Raw genomic sequence first — 24,142 nt, 5'->3', positions numbered from 1 at the left:
CAGGCAGGCAAATAATTAGGGGTGACCAGGCAGGCAGGCAGGCAGGCAGGCAAGTGGTTAGGAGCCAGAGTCCTGGATTTCGAGAGGGATGTCCAACTGTGGGATTGGGCCTAAACTAGCATTCAGACATCCCCCAAGGAGTCCCAGGTTTTGAGAGGGTGCAGGCCAAGCTGAGGGATCCCCCCTCCCTGTACACGAATTTCGTGCACCAGGACCCTATTAATAGCAATAAAGAGCTTTACCAGTAAATGTAAAGCCTTGGGACTTGCTGGTGTTGTGTTTACCTTTCTTTGGTGGAGTATGGTTCTGTGACCTGTTGTCCCTGCCCAGTCCCCTCTGCTGCTGATGGCTGTAGTCTAGAGTAGGGCATTCTTCCTGGCATATTTGAAAGTGTGGTGAGAGCTATTTCTTTTCTTACTTTTATTCTATTTTACGACAAATATTTCACATCTATGAGATGATGCTATTGGCCTTGGCCAGTCAGAGAATGGAATCATCTGACTCATCCATTCTGCAAAAAGTCCCACAGACAGCATAGGTTTTAAACTGGACATTGAACCTGCTTGTTACTTTGTCAACTTTAGCCATACTCATCTGGATGGTGTGGTCCTTGGTGCCAATAATGCATTCGCTGGCAGAGCATTTGCATGTGCAGGTCCGCAAACTTGTCAGTGTCATTCTCCATGTGGGGGCCACACCTGGTGACACCACAACCTGACCAATTTCTTGATTCATTTTTTCAGCTCTGTGACCTGAGACTAGATTGCACCAACAACAGCTTCTGAGAAGAACAAGACAACAGGGCTAACTGCTTTCTTCCATTGCAACAGTCCTGATTGGGGCACTTCGAATATTAAACCATGCTGCTAACTTGGGTCAGGTGTTTCCTGGTGTTTAACTAGGGCGAATGTTACTGAGTGCAGTCTCAGTGCCCACTCCCATGACTCACAATCTTATGGGGCTGCTTGCTTCATCAAGAAGAAGTGAGTTTATGTGTCATGTGGAGAACCTCCTCAGTTGTCTTGGACCCACCTTTCTTCTGTAGTTAACATAGCCTCCGAGTAAGTCAGCCATACTGAAGTTGGCCTTCTAGGCTCACTCCGTAAAGTATCTGGCCAAAGGTCATAGCTCTATCTTTGTTTCATGTCCACAGAAATAGCATGTACCTCTCACATCTGATTTAGGCATTGTCCACACTCTGGCTCCAGTGCTCATTCTCCTCTACTTGAGTTCCCAGGTATGGGCCTCTGTCATCTAACTCTCGTCAGTTTTGATATTAGTAAGAGGGATAACAACAGTATTCAGGGAATTAATAGATTCATAATGGGAGAGGAGGTATGGAAAACTTAAAAAAACACACACCAACTATCCCAGGAGAGTGTAAAATATAAGCTATATTCAGATAAAGATTATGACAAAGATGGAAATCATTTTGAAAATTAGTTTTAAAATCATAAAAGATGTATATATGCCTGGTTAAAAAAAATAGTCCAGAAAAGTATCAAATGAAAGGTAAAAATCTCTAGTCCCCTTCTATTTTCAGTTCTTTCCGAGACTAGCATTGAGGAAAAACAAGCTGGACTACTACTTCATTATTTATAGTTAAATTAATTATACATAAATCAAATTATTTGACATAAAAATGAAATTATAAAAGTACTGGAGGAAAATATAAGGGGATACAATACTTTAAAATATTCTCTTTTTTTCACTGTTCAAGGTTTATTTGGCATTTTAGTTGGTATGACACTTGGATAGCTGGCTGTATTATTTATATGTAGACTTTTCTTTCTACATTATATGGCAGTGTACACTAATGTGATACATACAGTACACAATATAAGAGCCTTTAGAACAGTTATGCACAAAACATGCAATATTCGATTTACATTGGATTCCAGGATGTGACTACTTATAAAAAAAGGAACCACAAGTTATGTAGCACACAGTGAACACACATCTAGTCTGAAGGGCAACTGAGGCATGAGCAACATTGGCAGTGGTGCCTTGGAGGAGGTGGAATTATTTCACACTAACCAGTTTAGGATTGCACAAGATAACCACCCTCCAGCATCAGGATGCAGATGCTGCGTTTTGTAAACCATTACTATGTCTATCTTTAGGAAACTGATGTTCTTAGTCACAGATCAGATAAAACAGACAATATGCACAATCTTCAAACTCAAATCCTGCTGTAGTCCAGACAGTGAGGTGGTGTGACATCAGAAGTCTTTAAAACTGCAGTTCTTTCTGGATCCCCCACAGTGTGTCTGCACTCCTCTTCAAAAGGGCCTCTTCCTCAGGTGTCAGAGTCACCTTCACAACATCGGAGATTCCATTCTGTCCCAAGATGCAAGGAAGACTAAGGAAGACGTCTTCTTTTATTCCATAGAGACCCTTAATCATGGTGGAAACTGGATGCACCTGCCTAAGATTCTTCATCATACTCTCCGCTAAATCTGCCACAGAGAGTCCAATGGCCCATGATGTGTAGCCTTTCAGTTTGATCACCTCATAAGCACTGTCAATTACCTGCTTGTGAACTTTTTTCCACTGGTTTTTATCTGCATCAGTGCCTAAATCAGGATGCAGATTCTTTAGGGAGACACCAGCAACGTTCACTCCACTCCACACGGGCACACTGGAGTCTCCATGCTCCCCCAGGACCCACCCATGACAGCTCAATGGGTGAACTCCCAGCCTCTCCCCCATCAGGTATCGGAATCGGGCTGAATCCAGATTGCAACCGCTTCCAATAACACGGTTTTTGGGAAAGCCACTTAACTTCCAAGCCACATAGGTCAAGATATCCACTGGATTGGAAACAACAAGCAATTTGCAGTTGGGAATGTATTTTACAACATTAAGAATGATGAATTTAAAGATGTTCGCATTACTCTGGACCAAATTAAGGCGGCTTTCTCCCTCTTGTTGACGTGTCCCAGCTGTGATAATAACCAGTTTGGAGTTTGCAGTCACACTATAGTCTTTGCCAGAGACAATTTTTGGTGTTCTAAGGAAAAGGCTGCCATGCTGGAGATTCATCATCCCTTCATTTAATTTTCTTCCATGACATCAATAAGAGCAAGCTCATCTGCCAAGTCCTTCATTAAGATACTGATGGCACAGGCCATGCCAACAGCACCAACCCCAATAACTGTAATCTTATTCTGGGGGCTATGTTCTTCCTTAAGAAGATTCACAATCAGCTGATCCTTGAGTGTTGTCATTTTGGACTTAGAACCAAAAGGAACTGGAAGTGCACGGCGGGTGGGCGTCAGTGGCGTGCAATGTAGGATCCGGACTTGGTGGCTGCAGCTCCGATACCTAAAATATTCTCAATGTGTACATTTAATAACATCAGCAACATCATTTTTGCACTTTTTTTTTTCAGTAGCGGCCATCAGTGAAAGCATTTAGGCTTGAGGTTTTCTACAATATGTAGATAGATTTTTAAAAAAATATATTTTTTATTGATTTTTTTTACAGAGAGGAAGGGAGAAGGATAGAGAGTTAGAAACATCGATGAGAGAGAGAGACATTGATCAGCTGCCTTCTGCACACCCCCAACTGGGGATGTGCCTGCAACCAAGGTACATGCCCTTGACAGGAATCGAACTTGGGACCTTCCAGTCCACAGGCCAACACTCTATCCACTGAGCCAAACCAGTTTTGGCTCTATGTAGAAAGATTTTGATTATGTTATAGGACTGTTTAGTTTTCTCTTTTTCCTTGAGTCAGTTTATTTTTTTTCTAGAAGTTTTTCCATTTTACTTAAAATGTCATACTTATTAGCATAATACCTCAATATTTTAAATGTTTAAAGTCATTTTATTACTTTTTTTATTCCTGATATTAACTATTTTCCACTCTTTTTTTCTTAATCACTCTCTCCAGATTTTTGTCAATTTTACTGAGTCTTTTCTCAAAATGAACTCTTTTTTAGCCAAAACCGGTTTGACTCAGTGGATAGAGCGTTGGCCTGTGGACTGAAGGGTCCTGGGTTCGATTCCGGTCAAGGGCATCTACCTTGGTTGCGGGCATATCCCCAGTGGGGGGTGTGCAAGAGGCAGCTGATAGACGACTCTTTCTCATCGATGTTTCTAGCTCTCTATCTCTCTCCCTTCCTCTCTGTACAAAATCAATAAAAATATTTTTAAAAATTATTTTAAAAAACCACAAAAAAACCAACTCTTTTAAAAAAATTCTTTCTATTGCATGTTTTCTATTTGCTAATTTCCACTCACATATTTATTATATTCTTATTTATACTTTATTTTGATACATACACACACATATTTCAGACTTCTTGTGATGCTTATTTCATTAATTTTTGGCTTTTCTCATACAAGTAAGGTAGGTATAATTTTTCCTCTTAGTACTGTTTAAACTGCATTTGGTAAATTTAGATAGTGAAAATTTTGCTTATTATTGACTTCTAAATATTTTCTAATTTCCTTTATAATTTCTTCTTCTGAAGTGTGGAACCCACAGGTTCCATCCCCCTGCTGGCCTGGCCCCAGATCGCCGGTTTAGCTAAGGTAATTTAGAAGTATATCTTTGATTTCTAAACACATGAGGAGAGTATAATTCTCACTTTATTAGTGATTTCCAGTTGGGTTGCATTGTGGTCATGTAATTACAATCTACATAATTTCAATAATTTGAAAAAGTTTTGATACTTTTGAAAAAGTTTTGACACTGGTTGGGGGCAGAGAGTTGCGGGGGAGGGCTCTAGGAGAGGCAGCGAGGATGTAGGGGAAGTAACTGTCAAACCTTCTTGCTTGGCCCCGTTCTTTAAACTGTACATGGCTGTTCTGCAGCTGCACCTGCTCAGGGCACGGCTCCGATCTCCTGGAGTGGGGTGGGGCTGGGCCAGGGCGGAGCCAGGCGGGCAAGGAGGGCGGTTCAGCTGCGCCCCCAGCGAGGTTCAGCGCTCCCACTCCCTCTGCAGAGGTGGCGCTGCTGTTGTGGAGGGGGTGGGGGGAAAGGGTCTGACTCCGGAGGGCTGCTCAGGTCTACCTCCACCCGGGTCTGGAGTTGTAGGGAGGAGAGGTGTGCCCAGCTCCAGTGGAGGGGGCACCGGCATTGGTGGGCCAGGGCCCTGGGTGCTTTGGGGGCGCTGACGGGGGTCTCTGGTGTGTTATTGTTGTGGGCGCCCAGGTGGGAGTGGCGGGGGAGGGAGGAAGAGATGGGGAGTCTGAGATACTGGTTGCAGCTACCCCCGAGGCTGGGTCTTCTCCCCTGGGTGTGGGGGCTGGGTAGGGTGTCTGCAGGGAGATTGGAAGAGCTGCCTGTGGCCACTTCCTCTTCCTTCTTTACAGGCCTGTCCTCAGACCCCCAAGAACTTGGCTCCTCCCGCTCACCCCCTGCTGCGTGAAGCAATATGCAAATTGGTCATTATAGGGACACTGTCACAGACAAATTAGCATATTATCTCTTTATAAATGTATATCTATATCTATATCAATATCTATATCTATATCTATATCTATCTATGTGTGTGTGTGTGTATATCCTATATAATAAAGAGGTAATATGCAAATTGACCCTTGCACAAGATGGCTGCCCACATGTGGTCACAAGATGGCTTCCACAAGATGGCTGGCAGGGCAGGGCAGGGCAGTTGGGGGTCCAGGCCTGGAGGGGACGCAGGTAGGGAGGACCAGGCCTGCAGGGGAGGGCAGTTAGGGGCAAACAGGCCGGCAAGGGAAGGCAGTTGGGGATGACTGGGCCAGCAGGGGAGGGCTATAGGGGGCTACAGGCCAGCAGGGGAGGGCAGTTGTGGGTGATCAGGCTGGCAGGGGAACAGTTAGGAATTGATTAGGCTGGTGGGGGAATGGTTAGGAATTGACTAGGCTGGCAGGGGAATTGTTAGAGGGTCTTCAGGCTGGCAGAAAGGTGAGTGGCTGGGAGCCAGCAGTCCCAGATTGTGAGAGGGATGTTTGACTGCAGGTTTAGGCCCTATCCCTGAGAGATCCCTGTGATATTGGGCCTAAACCGGCAGTCAGACATCCCTCTAGGGTAGGGGTGTCGAACTCAATCAGAGAAGGAGCCAAAATCTAAAATCCAGCCTAAATCGCGGGCCGAATCGTTTACTGAACAGTCATAAACTGTCATTGTGATGGAAACACAGCGGAGTGCAGTGATGACAGCGTGGTGCGGGCCACATTGCAAGGCCTGGCGGGACGGATTTGGCCCGCGGGCCTTGTGTTTGACACATGTGCTCTAGGGGTTCCAGATTAGAGAGGGTGCAGACTGGGTTGAGGGACACCCCTCTCCAGTGCACCAATTCATGCACTGGGTTTCTAGTATATATATTAACTAAGTGGCCAGATTGTTATGATGTCTGAACACACACACACACACACACACACACACACACACACACACACACACCAGTGCATGAATTTGTGTATGGATGGAGTCCAGCCAGCCTGGGAGGGGACATAGGCAGTTGGCCGGCCTGTCTGCAGGTAGAACTCCTGGTCAAGGGGACAATTTGCATATTAGCCTTTTATTATATAGGATATACACTGAGTGGCCATATTATTATGACTATCCCATCAATACTTCATTGGGCCACCTTTTACCTTCAATACTGCAGTGATTCTTCTTGGCATTGACTCCATGAGATATTGAAAGGTGATGTGAGGAATCTGACACCATGCCTGATGAATAGCACTGTCCAGTTCTGTGAGATTTGATGGTTGTGGAACCAGCTGCCTGATAGCTCTTTTAACTTTGTTCCTCAAATGCTCAATTGGATTGAGATCTGGTGATTGTGGTGGCCACCTAAGCAAGGTAAAGTCTCCCTCATGTTCTTGGAACCACTCCTGCACAATATGAGCACCGTGGCATAGTACATTGTCTTGTTGGAAGAAGCCATTTCCATTGGGATATTCCATCAACATGATAGGATGAACTTAATCAGCAACGATACTCAGGTATGTTGTGCTATTCAGATGTTGTTCCACATGAATTAAAGAGTCCAAATTATGCCAGAAAAACATGCCCCAAACCATAACCCTGCCCCTACCAACTTTAAGGGTTGTACTCATGCATGTGGGGCAGGAGCTGGGTGGAGAAGCTTTCATGTTGTTTCTGTGAAATTCTCACTCTACCATCTGCATGATGTAACCAGAAATGTGATTCATTGGATAACATGACTTTTTTCCAATGTTCAACTGTCCAATCTTTGTGTTTCTGTGCGAATTGGAGACATTTTATCTTGGTAACTGCAGACAGCAAAGGTGTTTGAACAGGCCTTCAGCTTCCATTTCCCATACTATGCAGTGTACCACTAATTTGCCCACAAACATCAGATGGTCATAATAATCTGGCCACTCAGTGTGTGTGTGTGTGTGTGTGTGTGTGTGTGTGTGTATGTATATATATATACACACACACACACACACACACGTGGGTTTCTATACCTTTTTTTATTATTTATTTATTTTTAAATAAATCTTTATTGTTCAGATTATTACAAATGTGATCCTCTTCCCCCCCTCAATTGCTCCCCTTCACCAGGTTCCCACCCCACCCTCTGTCCTTTCCCCATCCCCCATTGTCCTCATCCATAGGTGCACAGTTTTTGTTCAGTCTCTTCCCGCACCCCCACTCCCCTTTTCCCTGAGAATCGTCAGTCCACTCCCCTTCCATACCTCTGATTCTATTATATTCACCAGTTAATATTGTTCATCAGATTTTTAAATTCCCTTGGTTTTTAGATTCAATTGTTGATAGCTACGTATTTGTTGATCATAATTTTTATCTTTATCTTCTTCCTCTTCCTAAATAACCTCCTTCAGCAATTCATATAATTCTGGTTTGGTGGTGATGAACTCTTTTAGCTTTTATTTATTTGTGAAGCTCTTTATCTGTCCTTTGATTCTGAGTGATAGCTTTGCTGGGTAGATTATTTTTGGCTGTAGGTTCTTGTTATTCATCACCTTGAGTATTTCTTGCCATTCCTGTCTGGCCTGCATGGTTTCTGTTGAGAAATCAGCTGACAATCTTATGGGTGCTCCTTTATAGGTAACTACCTGCTTTTCTCTTGCTGCTTTTAATATTCTCTCTTTGTCTTTTGCTCTTGGAATTTTAATTATGATATGTCTTGGTGTGGTCCTCCTTGGATTCCTTTTGTTTGGGGTTCTGCGGGCTTCCTAGACTTGTAAGTCTATTTCTTTCCCCAGGTGGGGGAAGTTTTCTGTCACTATTTCTTTCAATATTCTTTCTGTATCTTGCTCTCTCTCTTCTGGAATCCCCATAATTCTGATGTTGGTTCGCTTGAAATTGTCCCAGAGGTTTCTTACACTATCTTCAACTTTCTGGATTCTCTTATCTTCTCCCTTCTGCAGAGGAGTGTCCTCTGGCTCTTTGTGTTCTAAGTCTTTGTCTTGATTCTTGCGATCTTCCAGTCTGTTTTTAGGACTTTGTATAATATTTTTTATTTCAGACAATGTTTTCTTTATTTCTTGTTGATCCCTTATTATTTCTAGTTGCTCCCTTTTCATATCCTCATAGGTCTCATTTATTTTATCTGCCTTTTTTAGGATATTGTTGAATAACCTTATAACTGTAGTTTTGAACTCAATGTCCAATCTTTTCTTTTTCTCCATCTCCTTCCTTTGTGTCCTTCTTCTTGTCTGTATTTTAGTTGTTTCCCTGATTTGATGGAATAGCTTTGTGTGCTAGGTGTTCTGGTAGAGCCTAGTAGCACAGCCTTCCCAGTTACCTGCAGTGGACAGTCTTGGTGTAGCCCTTTGTGGGCTGTGTGTGCAGTCTTGTTGTTAAACCTTGCTTATTGTTGGTATCACTGGGAAGCGTTGATCTCCAAGCCAATTGGCTGTGACTCGCAGGGGTCCTCAAACTTTTTAAAGTGGGGGCCAGATCACGGTCCCTCAGAGAGCTGGAGGGCCGGACTAAAAGAACTACTAATTCCTACTGTAACACCTCGGCTGCACTCACTGCCCAAAAAACCTGGCGGGCTGGATCAGACTCCTCTGCAGGCTGCATGTGGCCCGCGGGCCGGCGTAGTTTGAAGACGCCTGGCTGTGAGGATCAGCAGTGTCTCAGCTAGGAGGGTTTCCGTACTCTGCTTGAATAGGGCGGGGTCTCGGGGTGGCGCAGACAATCTTTGGTTCCCTGTCAGTCTCGCCTTAGAAAAGTCATGTTCCTGGAGAGTTTTGGAAGATTGGAGGTGACCTAGCAATCAGGGGGAGGTGACACTCCATCATACTTCTGCTGTTGCCAGTGCTGGTAAGTGCAAACCTTGGCTGGCCATGGTTACCTGAGCCTCAGGCTGCCCTGGGTGGCTGGGCAGCTGCCATCTGAGGCTTGCTTGTGCCTCGGGCTTGCCCTAGGAGGCTGGAGGGCTGAAAGGAGTTGGGGGACTCTGGAGGCAGGTGTGCAGAACAGCCAGGACCACCTGGGGGCAGGCCCAGCCTTGCCATGTGCCTGCCGCCCCAGCAGATCTGAGAGGATTGGGCCCCACTATCTTGTGGCTGTGGGTGCCGCCATTTCTGAGAGCATGACAGTCAATTAGCATATTTTCTCCTTATTGGCTGTGGGTGCCACCATCTTTGGTCATGAGGGTCAATTAGCATATTCTCTCTTTATTAGATAGGATTTTTATTGATTTCAGAGAAGGGAAAGAGAGAAATAGAAACATCGATAAGAGAAAATCATTGATTGGCTGCCTCCTGCACGCCCTACACTGGCATGTGCTCTGACCTGGAATCAAACTATGATATCCTGGTTCATAGATTGATGCTCAACCACTGAACCACACTGGCCTGACAAGAGTCTTATTCTTGCCTTATACTCTGAAAAATCAACTGGGGAGGCTCAGCATTGATTCATCCATTCCATTCCTCTGTTGGAGAGGGGTGACTCCCTTGTATTTCTGGGTTGTTTCTATGTACATCCCAGAAATCTCCATGGTGCTCTCTCAGACCATGGTTCCTAATTACCAAGGTGGGAAAGGCCTGAAGAAAAGTGAAAACATTAATGACAGTTTCGTGCTGTAAGCTTTCTTTTTTGATGTTCTTTATTGTTTCATACTCTGATTATGTTGAACTTAAAGTGTGTTTTTGAAGCACAGGCTCATCATTTTTAGAGGTGTCTCAATATGGTGGCCCCAGAGCCACATGGGGCTTGTATGACAGAGCTCATGTCCTTCAGAGGTGGAATGAGCAGCCGGCCACCGCAATGCTCTCACCGGTGATGTAGCTGGCATCTGGAGAGCAGAGGAAGGACACCAGCCCTGAACAGTCCTCAGGATGACCTACTCTGTATGGAAAGAGGAGGTGGGCTAAGAGTGACGAATCTTCCTGTGAGCCCTGGGCTCCTGTCAGATGCTGGGAAGTCAAGACACTTTATGGTCATGAGAGAAAGGCTGCAAATGGAGATATGTGATCTCTACAAGGACTTTTACTCATCCCAGGACTCAAATCTCTGAAAGAGGAATGCAGAGAGGTGATGGTGATCTTTATTCATCATGAAGGTCTGAAGTTACGTTAACCAGGTCTACAAAGGACACACAACCTACCTCTGTATTCCATGGCGTCCCTTCAAATGGTTCCAAAAGGCTGGATCCTCAAACAGCTAAAGGAAAAGTCAAAAGATTAGTGCTGCTCATCCAGATGAAATCACAATGACTCCACATCATAAATACCTTTGTGGAGGGGGACACTCTGGGTTTGGCTCGTCTCTCACAGAGGATTACAATCCTGATCCTGCTGCTGATCCCAAAGGCAGTGAACCAGAGCATTAGCATAAGAGTCCACAGGGCCAGGTGTCTCTGGGACATGGCCTGGTAGGGGAGGGGACCCTGGCACTCAGTGGGGCAGGAGCAGAAATTGTCTTTGGTCTTTACCACTTTGCTGAAGGCTGTGTCAATTATTCCTGGAACGAGGCAGTTCACCCTGATTTCCTTTGGTCCCAGCTCCAATGACAGGGTCTTGGTGAGTCCCAGAATGGCTGTTTTACTGACATTGTAGGCCCCTAGCCTCTGTGAAGACAAAGAGAAGTGGATGGCAAATAAGTAACTGAAGAGAGTTTCTATTAGATTTCTAGGCCTGTGCATAGAAATATATCTCTTCAGCAATGCAGAGATCATTGAGAATCTCACAAAGAAAAGTTAAAAGTCTGCCATGTGTGTCCTTTCTGGAAAAGGAGGATCTGAGACACCCATTTATCAAATGTGCGTGTAGGTGTACCCCACCAGCAATAGCCTGTTCTGGGATCTCCTGGACATCTCCACTTTTCTTGGCAAATGGGGGTATGTCCATTCTTTTCATTTAGAGTCATAGAAGGTTATACTTACAGCTTCTGGTAAGTATGCCCCAAGTGAGGAGACCAGAACCACAGAGCTTCCCCTGGGAAGAGAAGGATGGGATAAATGTGATGGAGCCACATATAAGTGAGGCAAATAGACACATTTGGTACATGAAAGGAAGTGGAGACTGTGAACCATGAAAGTGAGTGAAAGAAATTTAGGTTCAGATTAGAGCCCATTCCTGCCTTCCTTCAGCCTATCTCCTCTGGCCTTGAGCATCCTGAGGACCAGAACCAAGTTCATGTTTTCATCCACACTTGGATGCTCAATCCGTCAATGAGTACTAGTATGAACACTTTTATAAAATACAGCCAACATTTGCCTTTATAGACTATTGTTCCATTTACTGGCTTTGAGAGTATTCTATACCAGGCATGCTAAGAGTAATATTGAAAGTACTTCTCAGTGGATCCTTGGGAATCTTAATCTCAGAAGCTGCACACCCAGCACATCCCTACCCCAAAATCCTCTGGGAGTTTTAAGGATCCTCAGTGTTTCTGCACTCACCAAGTCTAATGACTTGTTCAGACCTCACTTCTTTACCCTCCAGTTTCCTTTCACATCAGATACTGTAGACTAAAATTTCCTTTCTGGAAGCTGTTTGGTCCTCTTGAGAAATCTGCACTCTTGCCTCACTTTTCCCCTCTACCTACTCATTCCCTTTCCTTTGGTGTCTATTCTGTGTGGACCCGTAAATCAAGATGCTTTCATCATCCCTCAAGTGTTTTCATGTTCTCTTTTAATTTAGGAAGAAGATGAAGTATGCCTAAAATAATTATAACAATCATATAATTTTCACCTTTGTCTCCTTAATATTGACAAAATTCCTTATCACATCAGTCAAGGCTATCCATAATTTAGCAACATCCTGCTTGTCCAGTGTTGTCTCGTGTTGCCTCTGATCTCTTCTCTTCACTCACTCTGGCTCTAAAGGTTGTTCTGTGCAACAAACACAGAGCGGGGATGATGGAGAAAATAATGGAGGACATGGCTAGCCCAATAGTAAAAAAGTTTGAGAGATAAGAGTTGAGTGGGACTTGGAAACTCCACTACTCATATTATGGACAAGGCTGCAGGGTGCCTCAGTGTTATCAATCTGGACTTTTGTGCCCCGACCTGCTGCACGCAGCCTAAGAGAGGCCATTTTCAGTTCCCCAATTCCAGGACAGTTAGGGAACTCTGGGGCTTCCTGTCACTAGAACCCAATTTCTCTCTTCTAGTCCCTGCCAATTTCTGAGTACTCTAGAAATTAGGTATTCATACAAGAAAACAGGATTTTTTTTTCTCTTTTGTGGCCTAGAAATATGAAGTCAAACTTTCACTATCCTAGAGAGACACCACTTGTATTCCTCTGATTCTAGGACAGCTGTGAGGACTCTGGACTCTTCTATCTGTATATCCCTTATTGTGCTTCTAGTAGAGTCATTGCCAGATTCCATGGGCATTCTAGCTATGAGAGAACAACAGTAATGGATAGAATTCTTTGACCTAGAATCTTAAAGTCAAATTCTCAGCTAAGCCTGCTGCTCAGAAGAAAGATCTAACTGAACCCCTGGCTCCTCTTTACCACCCCTGCTCCACATTTGACAATGTCTCCATCCCTCTCCCCTTCCCTGCCCTCACCCCCTGTTCTCCATGTGGGGCAGCAGCTGGCTCAGCAGCAGGGCCGGGGCCTTCACATTGACATTCAAGATCTGAAATCAGAGCAAATGTGGGTGGGGGAGGAGAGACATTCAGTCCAGTGCATGTTCTCACTGTATTAGCAAATATACCACATTAGAACATGAGCGTGCTGGCTTCTGACAATGGGGAGAGTGCTGACTTTCTTTGATACAATGGCGGGTGGGGGATCCTGAAATAGCGGAAATATGGGGATCAGGAAGACTTTGTAGGCATAAGACCCAGAGTCTGCGGAATGTCTCCCTGTGTTTGTAAGGGTATCAGGAAAAAAAAGTCCTATCTGGGCCTGAGGAGGCACTGGCCAATTGAGTCTGGGGAAGGCTGGCATTGTAAACTGAATTGTGTACCACCCAAATTCTATGTTAAAGTCATAACCCTTAGTACTCAATAATGTGACCTTATTTGGAACTAGACTCATTGCAGATGTAGTTAAAATGAGGTCATAATATGGGCCCTAATTCAAAATGAAGGGTGTCCTAAGAAGGGAAATTTGTGAGCGCACACACACTGAGAATATCATGTGATGATGAAGGCAGAGGTTGGAGTGATGCTTCTTTCTATAAGCCAAGTAACATCAAAGATTGCCAGCAAATCACCTGTAGCTAGGGGAGTGGCATGAATAGATTCTGTCATAGCCATCAGAAGGAACAAACCCTGCTGATGCCTTCTGACCTCCAAGACTGTGAGAATAAATTCTGTGTGTAAGCCACTTGAGTTGTGGTACTTTGTTATAGCAGCCATCTGAAACTACAATAATACAGCTGGATTTCAGGGTTTAAGCCTTGGACATGAAACATTTTTAGGCAAGGAAGGGAGTCATTCTCTTCTCTGTGCCCCACATTGATTGTGATGATCTGGTTCTCTGCTGAACCCTTCCAGCAAACTGGGAGCTCATGAACAGTGGGGGATAGAACTAGAGTATAGCAAGCATGTCAAACTCGTGGTTGCCTCCATCTTAGAGATGAGGAATTGAGGGTCAGAGTCCAGGCACCTGGCCTGCTCGGTGCTTGTTGGTCTGTGAGGGGAAGGTGTGTGGGAGCTGAGATGGAAAGAGGGTTGCACAGAGGGTGAGGATGACATTCCATCAGCCCTACCTGGTGTCCCATACCTCACCTTGTCCCAGACCTCCTCACTGCTTCCCAAGGTACTTCCCACATAGGGATTGACTCCTGCCACGCACACCAGGAAGTCAACATTTCCAGAATGTTTCAGGGCCTGCAGTGAGAAGGGGCAATGAGGACCAGGGTCAGGGAGCAAAAGTTTTCTGTTGCTGTGTGAGGTGTTTCCTGGTTGCTCTCCCTGGGTCTCTGCCTGGCTAAATCCAGGAGGAGGCCACACCAAGCCAGTGGAGAGCTGTCTCTCATCAGAATTAAAACTTTTCTCCATGCAGATCTGTAAGCCTGCTCAGGCTCTGGAGTAACCAATGCCAAGCACATGGCCATACTTCATTCCTGCGCTTGTACGCTTGTTCATTTGATCAGGTTATGTTTTTAAAATGACCACTCTTCCTCTTGTTACCTCCAAACCCTACCCATCTCCTCACCGTGGCCACCAGCCAGTCTCGGTCCTCAGCCTTCCCCACGTGGCACACAGTGCCAGACACACTCAGCCCCTCCTCCTGCAGTGTTGCCAGTGCCTGGTCCACGTTCTGCTGCTTCCGGCTGCTGACCACCACGTGGGCCCCATCCTGGGCCAGACGCCGGGCGATGGCGAAGCCAATCCTGAGGGCAGAGATGGTTATGATGGCTTCAGCCCTCTCTGCCTCCTGGAAGGCTGATCATGAGACACAAATTGAGTTCCACAGTGTGGTTCAAGAACTGCCTCCAAACCTCTAGAGCAGTGTTTTTCAACCTTTTTTGGGCAAAGGCACACTTGTTTCATGAAAAAAATCACGAGGCACACCACCATTAGAAAATGTTAAAAAATTTAACTCCGTGCCTATATTGACTATATATAAAGTAATTCTCTTGAATAGGAATCAAATAAACACAAAGAAAGTATTTTATAATTACTTTATTATGAAATATTAAGTAAACAAAATAGTGAAAAATTATAAAATTCTTTGTCTTGTCTGTACCTACGGCACACCAGGCAACATCTCGCGGCACACTAGTGTGCCACGGAACAGCGGTTGAAAAACGCTGCTCTAGAGTGGGAAAGAGGAATTATTGAACATTTTCTATACATCAAGCCTTCACCAAGACTAATCCAGTTAATTTTCACAACTATATGTATAACAATCATACGGATGAGAAAATTTTCATAACAGTTTAATTGAAGGGTATTTTTAAAAAGTAATGCTCCTTCAGAACACATGTACATGTGCTGGGCATCCAGTGTGAATGGCAGAGAATCTTTAACTGCCCAGCGTTTCCTCCCTTTGTTGTAGTCAGAGGCCTCTGGTGTAACTTGCACTTTCTATAAGCCTTAAAGCTTTCCTCTGTCCTGCAATTTAAAAACTTTGATGCTGAGAACATGCTCTGCCCCCATTCTCCAGCTCCTTACTTTAAGGAGGTCAGAAGCACTCTTGACTTGGGCTGATTGAGTACCTGTGATCAAGGGCAGAAGGCATATGTCCCCTCTCTTATAGAAACTGCTAGGACAAATAGAGTTTTGAATTACTCATTTGTGCATTGGGGACACACAGATTTAAAAACATGATTGGGGCCTGGCCAGTTTTGCTCAGTAGTGAGCATTGACCTATGTACCAGGAGGTTATGGTTCGATTCCTGGTCAGGACACATGCCTGGGTTGCTGGCTGGGACCCCATTAGGGGGCGTGCAGGAGACAGCCAATCAATGATTCTCTCTCATCATTGATGTTTTTATCTTTCTCTCCTTCTCCCTTCCTCTCTTGGAAATAAATAAAAACATATTTAAAAAATAAATTAAATATCATGGTGATGTGGAAGTCTGGGATATTAACAATTCTAAAATAAAGCGATCTAAATTTGACCATGAAATTTTGGCCATGAAAGGGCAAAAGGAAGACAGAGCCCCTGGCCACCAGAATCCCCCCTCCTGCCGTGGTAATGGCTCATTAAAGACTGTGGCCTTTATGGCAGTTAGAGTATACGTGGAATTAGAGGTACACAGGAAGAGATGTGACCAGGAGAAGGCCATCTATGTAAGCTCTCTGAATGGATCTTGAGACGTCGCCTTACTCAGTGCCCTACTGCCAGTGAACTCTCTGCAGTCAATGGAATCCCTAAGTCTGAGAGACCAATAGGTCTCTGGTTTCTCCCTATTAGACCAGGACTCTAAAAGTCCATGGCCACGTGCCCATGAAGGATGGAGAGAGAGAGCTGTCCTGATGATGATAAGTTAAATACCTTAGGGCTACCCATCCAGTAAGCGGCAGAGACTAGATTCAAACACTGCTCTGATTGAACCAGGAGCAGTTGATTTTCCAAATCTATCATTCTTGAAACTTAGAAACCGGATGTTTTAGGAAGACACACTGAGTTTGGGGTTAATGATAAAGGCCAGAGTGGTGTAATGAGATGGAGGTCTCAGGAAGGATGTGTGAGAAGGACCTCCCCTGCTCTGGGATGGGAACTCTAAATCTGTTCATTACATGGACTCCCATTCACTCACCCATTTGTGGACCCAGTAACCACAGCTACTTTCCCAGCCAGTGGACAGCTTCTATCTACTGTTTTGCTGCTCATTCTTGCTGAGAGAAAGACTGAGGAGTGTTGAAGACCCTTAAAGGCCCAAGACATGGTCCTGAACATATTAGTCACTGTCTGGCCTCCGTCCTCCTGGACCCACGCTGGGGAAGAACCTGGGAAGACAATCGTCATGATCCATGTTAGAATCTGTCTCCACCCATCCTTCGTGGGAAGGTTCCATTGAAGTCTCTGATAGATGACCTACCATTTTTTAAATTTACCAGGAAAGCACAGAGCGGCTCATGTCCTTCCCATGATAAGTTCCCCAAAATGGGCTTCCCTGGGATGCCAGGCCCCTGGTAGATGACTGAGTGATACTTACCTGACTCACCATCAAACAAGGAATATCTCTGTGATCTTCTGAGAGTCACCTTTGCATTCCTCTCCATACATCTATTCTTCCACAAAGAAATTGCATTGGACTTTTATCTTTCCCCAGCCTGTTGCAACCACCATGGTCCAAGCTCTTGTCACCTTTCCTACCTGCTGCAAACTCCTCTTCTTTCAGCTCCCCAACTGAAGCAATAGCTCCTCATCAGATATACCACATGTGTCAGCATTTCTGAGAGGCAAGTTGTTTTCCCGCATCACAAATGACACTGATCCAACTGAGATAGAAGTCCAGCCACTCCCCCTTTGTTTAAAAAGCTTTTATAGGTCCCATACCTCACATCTCTTGAACTCCAGGCCATATTGTCCAGACCCCCCTGCCCAAAGATCCTATGGAACCTGTGTCATTGTAACCTTTCAGCAATACCTAATTTCTTCAGTAACTTTCTCCATACCCACATCTTTCATCCCAAACCTTCCCTCAATTTTATGGGGAGATCAAGGAACAATAGTTGTCTTGGGTTGGCTACCTCAGAATCACACTAAAAACTCAAGTAATTTTTTTGGAGATGGCCTTGGGAAGCAATGTAGGGGAGTGGAAGGAGCGAGACAGAAGGGAAGATAGCCCATAAGTGGTACATTATCAAGTGAGTTATGTCTATTTATAACTGAAGGTCAATCTTATTGAACTCTGAGCAATACTTTTGTTTCTTAATTATCACCTGAGAATATGTTTATTGATTTTAGAGAAAAAGGAAGGGAGAGTGAGAGTGAAAGAATATGAGAGAGAGAGAGAAAGAGAGAGAGAGAGAGAAAGAGAGAGAGAGAAAGAGAGAGAGAGAGAGAGAGAGAGAGAGAGAGAGAGAGAGAGAGAGAGAGAGAAATAGATGTGAGAAACATCAGTTGATTGATTGATCCCTGTACAGGCCCTGAAATAGAATCAAATCTGTAACCTTTTGATGTATGGGATGATGCTTCAACCAACTGAGCTCTCTGATGAGGGAGGACAAGGGACTGGCCTTAGGGTGACCAAGAATCCCTGTTTCTAGGACTGCAGGTTTTAGCACTGAAAGGCCCACATTCCAGCAAACTGCTAAGTCCTAGACAAATCAGACAGTTGGTTACCAGCACAGGGGCACATCCAACTCCTGTCAGTCACTAGATGAAGACTGCCCCTGGGGTGGAACAAAGAGGTGACCAGCAGAGACAGAGCAGGTAAGGTGGGATGGTGTGGTAACACAATGGGAATTTGGACTTTCTCTTAGGAGGGAAAAAAGCTTGTGGAGGTTTTTACAAAATGGTATTTTGACATAAATAAATGATGATCACACTCAAGGAGCCATAAACTTTATTCTAGGCCCTAATGACTAAAATAGCCAATCATTGCTTCTCTAGTGTTCATTTTTTGTATTAATCCTTATTCCATTTTCTGAGTGATCTAACCCAGTTTATTAAGCTGTTGCATAATATGGGAAGCTAACGTAACCCTTCCCAGGAACAAAATCATAGAGCTCTGAAAATAGACAAGTTCACATCTGTATGCAACATAAAAGCTCTAAACAATCATGTACTTACTACCTAAATCTCTGGGTTTCCAAGCAAGTTCAATGCTGTTGATATCAAGAAATATTGTGGACTGAATTGTGTCCTCCTGCCCCGAGGTTCATATGTTAAAGCCCTAACCTCTATGGCTTCAGAGTGTGATTGTGTTTGAGATGGGACCTTTAAAACATTTTACATATAAAAAACAGACTTATGAATAAGGACCTTTATCATCTGATTTGTAATCGTTGAAAAAAGAGATAAACTTAAATGCTGAATATGGTATGCATGTTACTTGATGGAATTTGTGTAGCCATTAAAAATGGTGTTCATAAGTAATTTGTAACAATACTGAAATGTTTTTGTTAAAATGCTAACTGAGAGAGTCGTTCCAAGATGGCTGCACAGGTAAATACCTAGCCGCAGCCGCACACAACAATTTCAATAAAATATAACTAAAATATAAAATTGACATTACCCAGAACTACAGGAAAGTCGACTGACTGGAAATTCTACAACAAGAAGCAAGGAGAAAACCAGAATGAAGCACGGAGGAGCTGTAAAAGCCTAAGGTACGAGACTTGCGGCGCACACGGAGAAGACGGAGCAGGAGAGGAGGGAGGCTGAGTGCCTGGCTGGCGTTCCCTAGCAGGAAGGAGATAAAAGCTCCAACTGTGCTGGGCCCCAGACCCGACTGCTCTGAACCCAAGTTCTAGGCCAGACCTGGGGGACCCAGGCTCAAACAGAGGGAGCTGGGCTGTAAGGTGGAACCCCGGGGGAGCAGTGAGAGGAGGTCCCGGAGGCGCGCACATTGCAGGCAGAGAAGGGATGGTTTGCTGTGCCAAGGAATTGCCCTGGCAGGAAGGAGACAGGGGCTCCAGACTGCTCTGAACACCACCTCCAACTCCACTTCCAACTGAACTGAACCCCAATACCGGGCTCATTGGGGGAGAGCCTAGACTGTTTGGCAGCAGGCGAAAATTGAGGGCACCTTTCTCTCAGAGGTGCTTGCAACAAGTACTGAAGGACCCTGAGACGCAGGAGCCTCATAGGGTGGGACTGACGGAAGCCAAAGCTGTAGGCTCCACCCTGAAACCCTGCCCCATCCAAGCAGAACACAGAGACTTTTAAGGCTACCAACTCAGGGAAGCTGTGAAAATGCCGAGACGAAATAGATCACAAATGAAAGAAATGGAGGACAAAAAGCGACTGGATATAGAGTTCAAATCTACGCTTATAAGGCTTTTCAAGAATTTCCTAGAAAAGATGGATAAAACCTATGAGGATATGAAAAGGGATCAACTAGAATTAATAAGGAATCAACAAGAAATGATAAGGGATCAGCAAGAAATAAAGAATACATTGACTGAAATAAAAAATATTATACAGAGTCCTAAAAACAGAATGGAAGATCGCAAGAATCAAGTCAAAGATTTGGAACATAAAGAGCCAGAAGACACTCCTCTGCAGAAGCTAGAAGGCAAGAGAATCCAGAAAATTGAAGATAATGTAAGAAACCTCTGGGACAACTTCAAGTGAACCAACATCAGAATTATGGGGGTCCCAGAAGATGAGAGAGAGCAAGATATCGAAACCATACTGAAAGAAATAGTGACAGAAAACTTCCCCCACCTGGTGAAAGAATTAGACTTACAAGTCCAGGAAGCACATAGAACTCCAAACAAAAGGAATCCAAAGAGGACCACACCAAGACACATCATAATTAAAATTCCAGCCGGGACTGGTTTGGCTCAATAGATAGAGCGTTGGCTTGGGGACTGAAGGGTCCCAGGTTCGATTTCGGTCAAGGGCATGTACCTTGGTTGCGGGCATATCCCCAGTAAGGGGTGTGCAAGATGCAGCTGATCGATGACACTCTCTCATCGATGTTTCTAACTCTCTATCTCTCTCCCTTCCTCTCTGTATAAAATCAATAAAATATATTTTTAAAAAAAATTCCAAGAGCAAAAGACAAAGAGAGAATATTAAAAGCAGCAAGAGCAAAGCAGATAGTTACATATAAAGGAGCACCCATACGATTGTCAGCTGATTTCTCAACAGAAACCATGCAGGCCAGACGGGAATGGCAAGAAATATTCAAGGTGATGAATAATAAGAACCTACAGCCAAAGATAATCTATCCAGCAAAGCTATCACTCAGAATCGAAGGTCAGATAGAGCTTTACAAATGAAAAAAAGCTAAAGGAGTTCATCACCACCAAACCAGAATTATATAAATTGCTGAAGAGGGTTCTTTCGGAAGAGAAAGTAAATAAAGATAAAAATTATGAACAACAAATATGTAACTATCAACAAGTGATTCTAAAAACCAAGGAAATTAAAAAAAAATCTGATGAACAATATTAACTGTTGAACATAATAGAATCAGAGGTATGGAAGGGGAGTGAACTGATGATTCTTGGGGAAAAGGGGAGAGGGGGGTGTGAGAAGAGACTGAACATAAATTGTGCACCTATGGATGAGGACAATGGGGGGTGGGGAAAGGGCAGAGGGTGGGGTGGGAACCTGATGGAAGAGAGCAATGGGGGGGGGGGGGGAAGGAACATTTGTAATAATATGAACAATAAAAAATTATTTAAAAAAATAAAAAAATAAAATGCTAACTGAAAAATCATGACACAAACTTATATACAGCATGGCTGAAATTATATTAGCATAAACGTCTATACAGAAAAATATAGTAAATAAGCCTGAAAGTAAATAAGCTGTGATAGAATAAAAGTGATAGATTAAATATGTACTTCAGCCTTCTCTTCTTCCCTTTCACCACTAAAAGATGCTTCTTAAAAAAGGAAGAAATGGCCGAAACCGGTTTGGCTCAGTGGTAGAGCGTCAGTCTGCGGACTGAAGGGTCCCAGGTTAGATTCCGGTCAAGGGCATGTACATTGGTTGCGGGCACATCCCCGGTAGGGGGTGTACAGGAGACAGCTGGTCGATGTTTCTCTCTCATCGACATTTCTGGCTCTCTATCTCTCTCCCTTCCTCTGTAAAAAATCAATAAAATATATTTTTTAAAAAGGAAGAAAAGAAACAAAACCAAAGCAATACAAAACACACATAAAAACAAAACAAAACAACACAAAAAACTTTATAAAAATTATGAGAAATTCTAGAGTTAGCTTTCTAGAGAAAGCTCCAGTTCAAAATACCTTTTAATGCATGGGAGAACAGCAGTAAAAGCTGAGAGCAGCTGTAGGTGCCCCAAAGCTCAGAGGCAACAGATAGAAATAGTAGGAGGGGCCAGGTAATTGTCAGAACAGGGTACTTGCATTCGGAGGAGCTTAGGCCATTGGAATTGTTCTCTGAATCACTGCCATTTTATCAAGCACCCCCTGAACAAGAGCACAAGAAAAACAGAAGAGCCAAAACCTGTTGGCTCAGTGGATAGAGCATTGGTCTGCAGACTGAAAGGTCCCAGGTTCGATTCCGGTCAAGGGCATGTACCTTGGTTGTGGGCACATCCCCAGTAAGAGATGTGTGAGAGGCAGCTGATTGATGATTCTCTCTCATCGATGTTTCTAACTCTCTACCCCCCTCTCTTCCTCTCTGTAAAAAAAAAAAAAATCAATAAAATTTATTTAAAAGAAAAGAAAAACAGAAGAAAGTTGGATTAGCCCGGCCAGTGTGGCTCTTTGACCTATGAGCCAGGAGGTTATGGTTTGATTCCTGGTCAGGGCTCATGCCCAGATTGTGGGCATGATCCGGTAGGGGGTGTGCAGGAGGCAGCCAATCAATGGTTCTTTCTCATCATTGATTTTTTTTTCTCTCTCTTTCTCCTCTCTTTTTATCTCTCTGAAATCAATGAAAAAATATGTATTTTTAAAAGAAGCTTGGATTAATACAATAAAAGGAAGAAAAGAAGAAAAAGACAGCATAATGAAAAACATAAAATAAGATTTCAGGAATAAGTCCAAATGTACATGGATATTCATAATAAATGCAAATGGATTAAGTCAACATACTAAAATTAAATCTTTTAATAACCCAGTTAAATATAATTCACAAGTGACACAATTAGAACAAAATGACTAAGGAAGATTGACAAAAAAGGAATAGATGTTGACATAGCAGGCAAATACTAAAGGACAAGTAAGTAAGATAATATAATTAGACAAAATATAATTCAAGGGAAAAGGTATTAAAATGAAAACTGAATAATTTATATTCATAAACTATACATAAAACAAAAATTATAGTAGTCATTGTTATGTACTTAACACATAAGTTTAACTTTCTTTGTTGTTGTTAATCTTCACCCAACGATACTTTCTCCATTGAGTTTTAGAGAGAGTGGAAGGGAGGGGAAGAGACAGAGAGAAACATCTGATGTGAGAGACACATCACTCGGTTGCTTTCTGCACATGCCTACAACGGAGGCATGTGTCCTTGACCAGAATTAACTGGAGACCCCTTAGTCCATGGGCCAATGTTCTAACCATTTAGAAAACTGGACAGGGCTTAACACATAAAATTGACAAAAACGAAGTTACCAGGTAACTTAACATATATCTTTCTGAAATTAACACTTTAATGGACAAGATGTAAGATTATAGAGAATTTTACATAATAATTAACAAAGAAATCTCAATAAATTCTGAAGTGCAAAAATTATGTGGATCATCCTTATTCACTAACATATGTACAAAATATAAATTAACACATAAGTACAGTACCTTCCCCAAGTCATATACCTGGAAATGTTAAGTCCCCATATAAAATAGCTTTTGGAAGAGAAAAATCAAAGCAGAAATCACTGTTTAGAAATGAGCAGCAGTCTGAGCACGTTGCAGAAGAATAAACAGGATAGAATGTTGTCAAAAGCAATCCATAGAGAACAAAGCAGAGTCTTAAATACATTTTTCAGAAAAGAGATAATAGAAAATAATAACATAGATTTTTTTATTCAATAAATTAGTAAGAGAAAAACATTAATAAATCCTAAAAGAAACACATTTATTAAAAGCACAAATTATGAAACTGAAAATAAAGAAAACCAACAAGTTATTGGGGGGGGGGGGAAACACGTCAAATTCTAAAGATGGTTTTCCTTTGGTGGGAGTACAATTTTCCCCCTTGAATTTCCACTCTTATTCACTTCACAAGTTTTCTATAAGAATTAAACATTGAGCCCTAACTGGTTTGGCTCAGTGGATAGAGTGTCAACTCACAGATGAAAGGGACCCCGGTTTGATTCCAGTCAAGGGCTCATACTTTGGTTGCAGGCTCAATCCCCAGCCAGGGTCAGAGTGTGTGTGGGAAGCACTCAATCGACATGTTTCTCTCATATCCTTATTTCTCTCCCCCTCCCTTCCTCTCTCTCTAAAAATCAATGAAAAATTATCATCGGATGAGGTTTAATAACAACAAAAAGTATACTATTTAAAAGTCTACTTTTCTTAAATGCCCAGTTAATTTTTGGAGGAATGTCTGAGTCTAGTGCTGAAGCAGGAAAAATATTAGATGAACCTGAAGCAACTTGTTCTTCCAGGAAGTGAACAACTGAAGGGATGCTGAAAGGACAGAGGAGCCAAACTGAAAGAGGTCCTGATGGC

General features: G+C 43.3%; 3 protein-coding genes and 1 long non-coding RNA gene across 5 annotated transcripts; all 4 read right to left on the bottom strand.

The window, feature by feature from the left end:
* Positions 1–480: 480 nt before the first annotated feature.
* On the bottom strand, positions 481–678 carry LOC118725548 (40S ribosomal protein S21-like). The gene has a single exon (XM_036449465.1). It carries the CDS (start codon positions 676–678, stop codon positions 481–483), a length of 198 nt encoding a protein of 65 aa, XP_036305358.1.
* Positions 679–1,702: 1,024 nt separating this feature from the next.
* LOC118725540 (L-lactate dehydrogenase A chain-like) lies at positions 1,703–3,351 on the bottom strand. Its single transcript, XM_036449452.2, is given in 2 exon segments — positions 1,703–3,065; positions 3,068–3,351. Coding segments are annotated over 2 exon segments (996 nt in total). The 5' UTR covers positions 3,231–3,351; the 3' UTR covers positions 1,703–2,232.
* Positions 1,703–21,939, bottom strand: LOC123652728. Its single transcript, XR_006742205.1, has 3 exons — positions 21,929–21,939; positions 16,930–16,936; positions 1,703–2,181 (listed from the first exon to the last, which is right to left on the bottom strand). It is a non-coding gene; the product is annotated as an uncharacterized LOC123652728 (long non-coding RNA).
* DHRS2 (dehydrogenase/reductase 2) lies at positions 10,037–16,844 on the bottom strand. 2 transcript variants are annotated; one of them, XM_036449411.2, is made up of 8 exons: positions 16,621–16,844; positions 14,568–14,745; positions 14,138–14,239; positions 12,968–13,038; positions 11,333–11,384; positions 10,883–11,017; positions 10,556–10,611; positions 10,037–10,296 (listed from the first exon to the last, which is right to left on the bottom strand). In XM_036449411.2, the coding sequence occupies exons 1-8, from the start codon at positions 16,827–16,829 to the stop codon at positions 10,185–10,187; spliced, it is 915 nt and encodes a 304-aa protein (XP_036305304.2). In that variant the 5' UTR covers positions 16,830–16,844; the 3' UTR covers positions 10,037–10,184. The 2 variants fall into 2 exon arrangements, with proteins under 2 accessions (XP_036305304.2, XP_045440714.1); XM_045584758.1 differs by lacking the exon at positions 14,138–14,239 and having other exon boundaries at positions 16,621–16,833.
* Positions 21,940–24,142: the final 2,203 nt, after the last annotated feature.

Source organism: Pipistrellus kuhlii, unplaced genomic scaffold (genome assembly GCF_014108245.1).
Source record: "Pipistrellus kuhlii isolate mPipKuh1 unplaced genomic scaffold, mPipKuh1.p scaffold_m20_p_1, whole genome shotgun sequence".
Taxonomy (NCBI): Eukaryota; Metazoa; Chordata; class Mammalia; order Chiroptera; family Vespertilionidae; genus Pipistrellus; species Pipistrellus kuhlii.
Note: the sequence above shows the minus strand (reverse complement) of the source record. Positions and strands in the feature narration are given on the sequence as shown.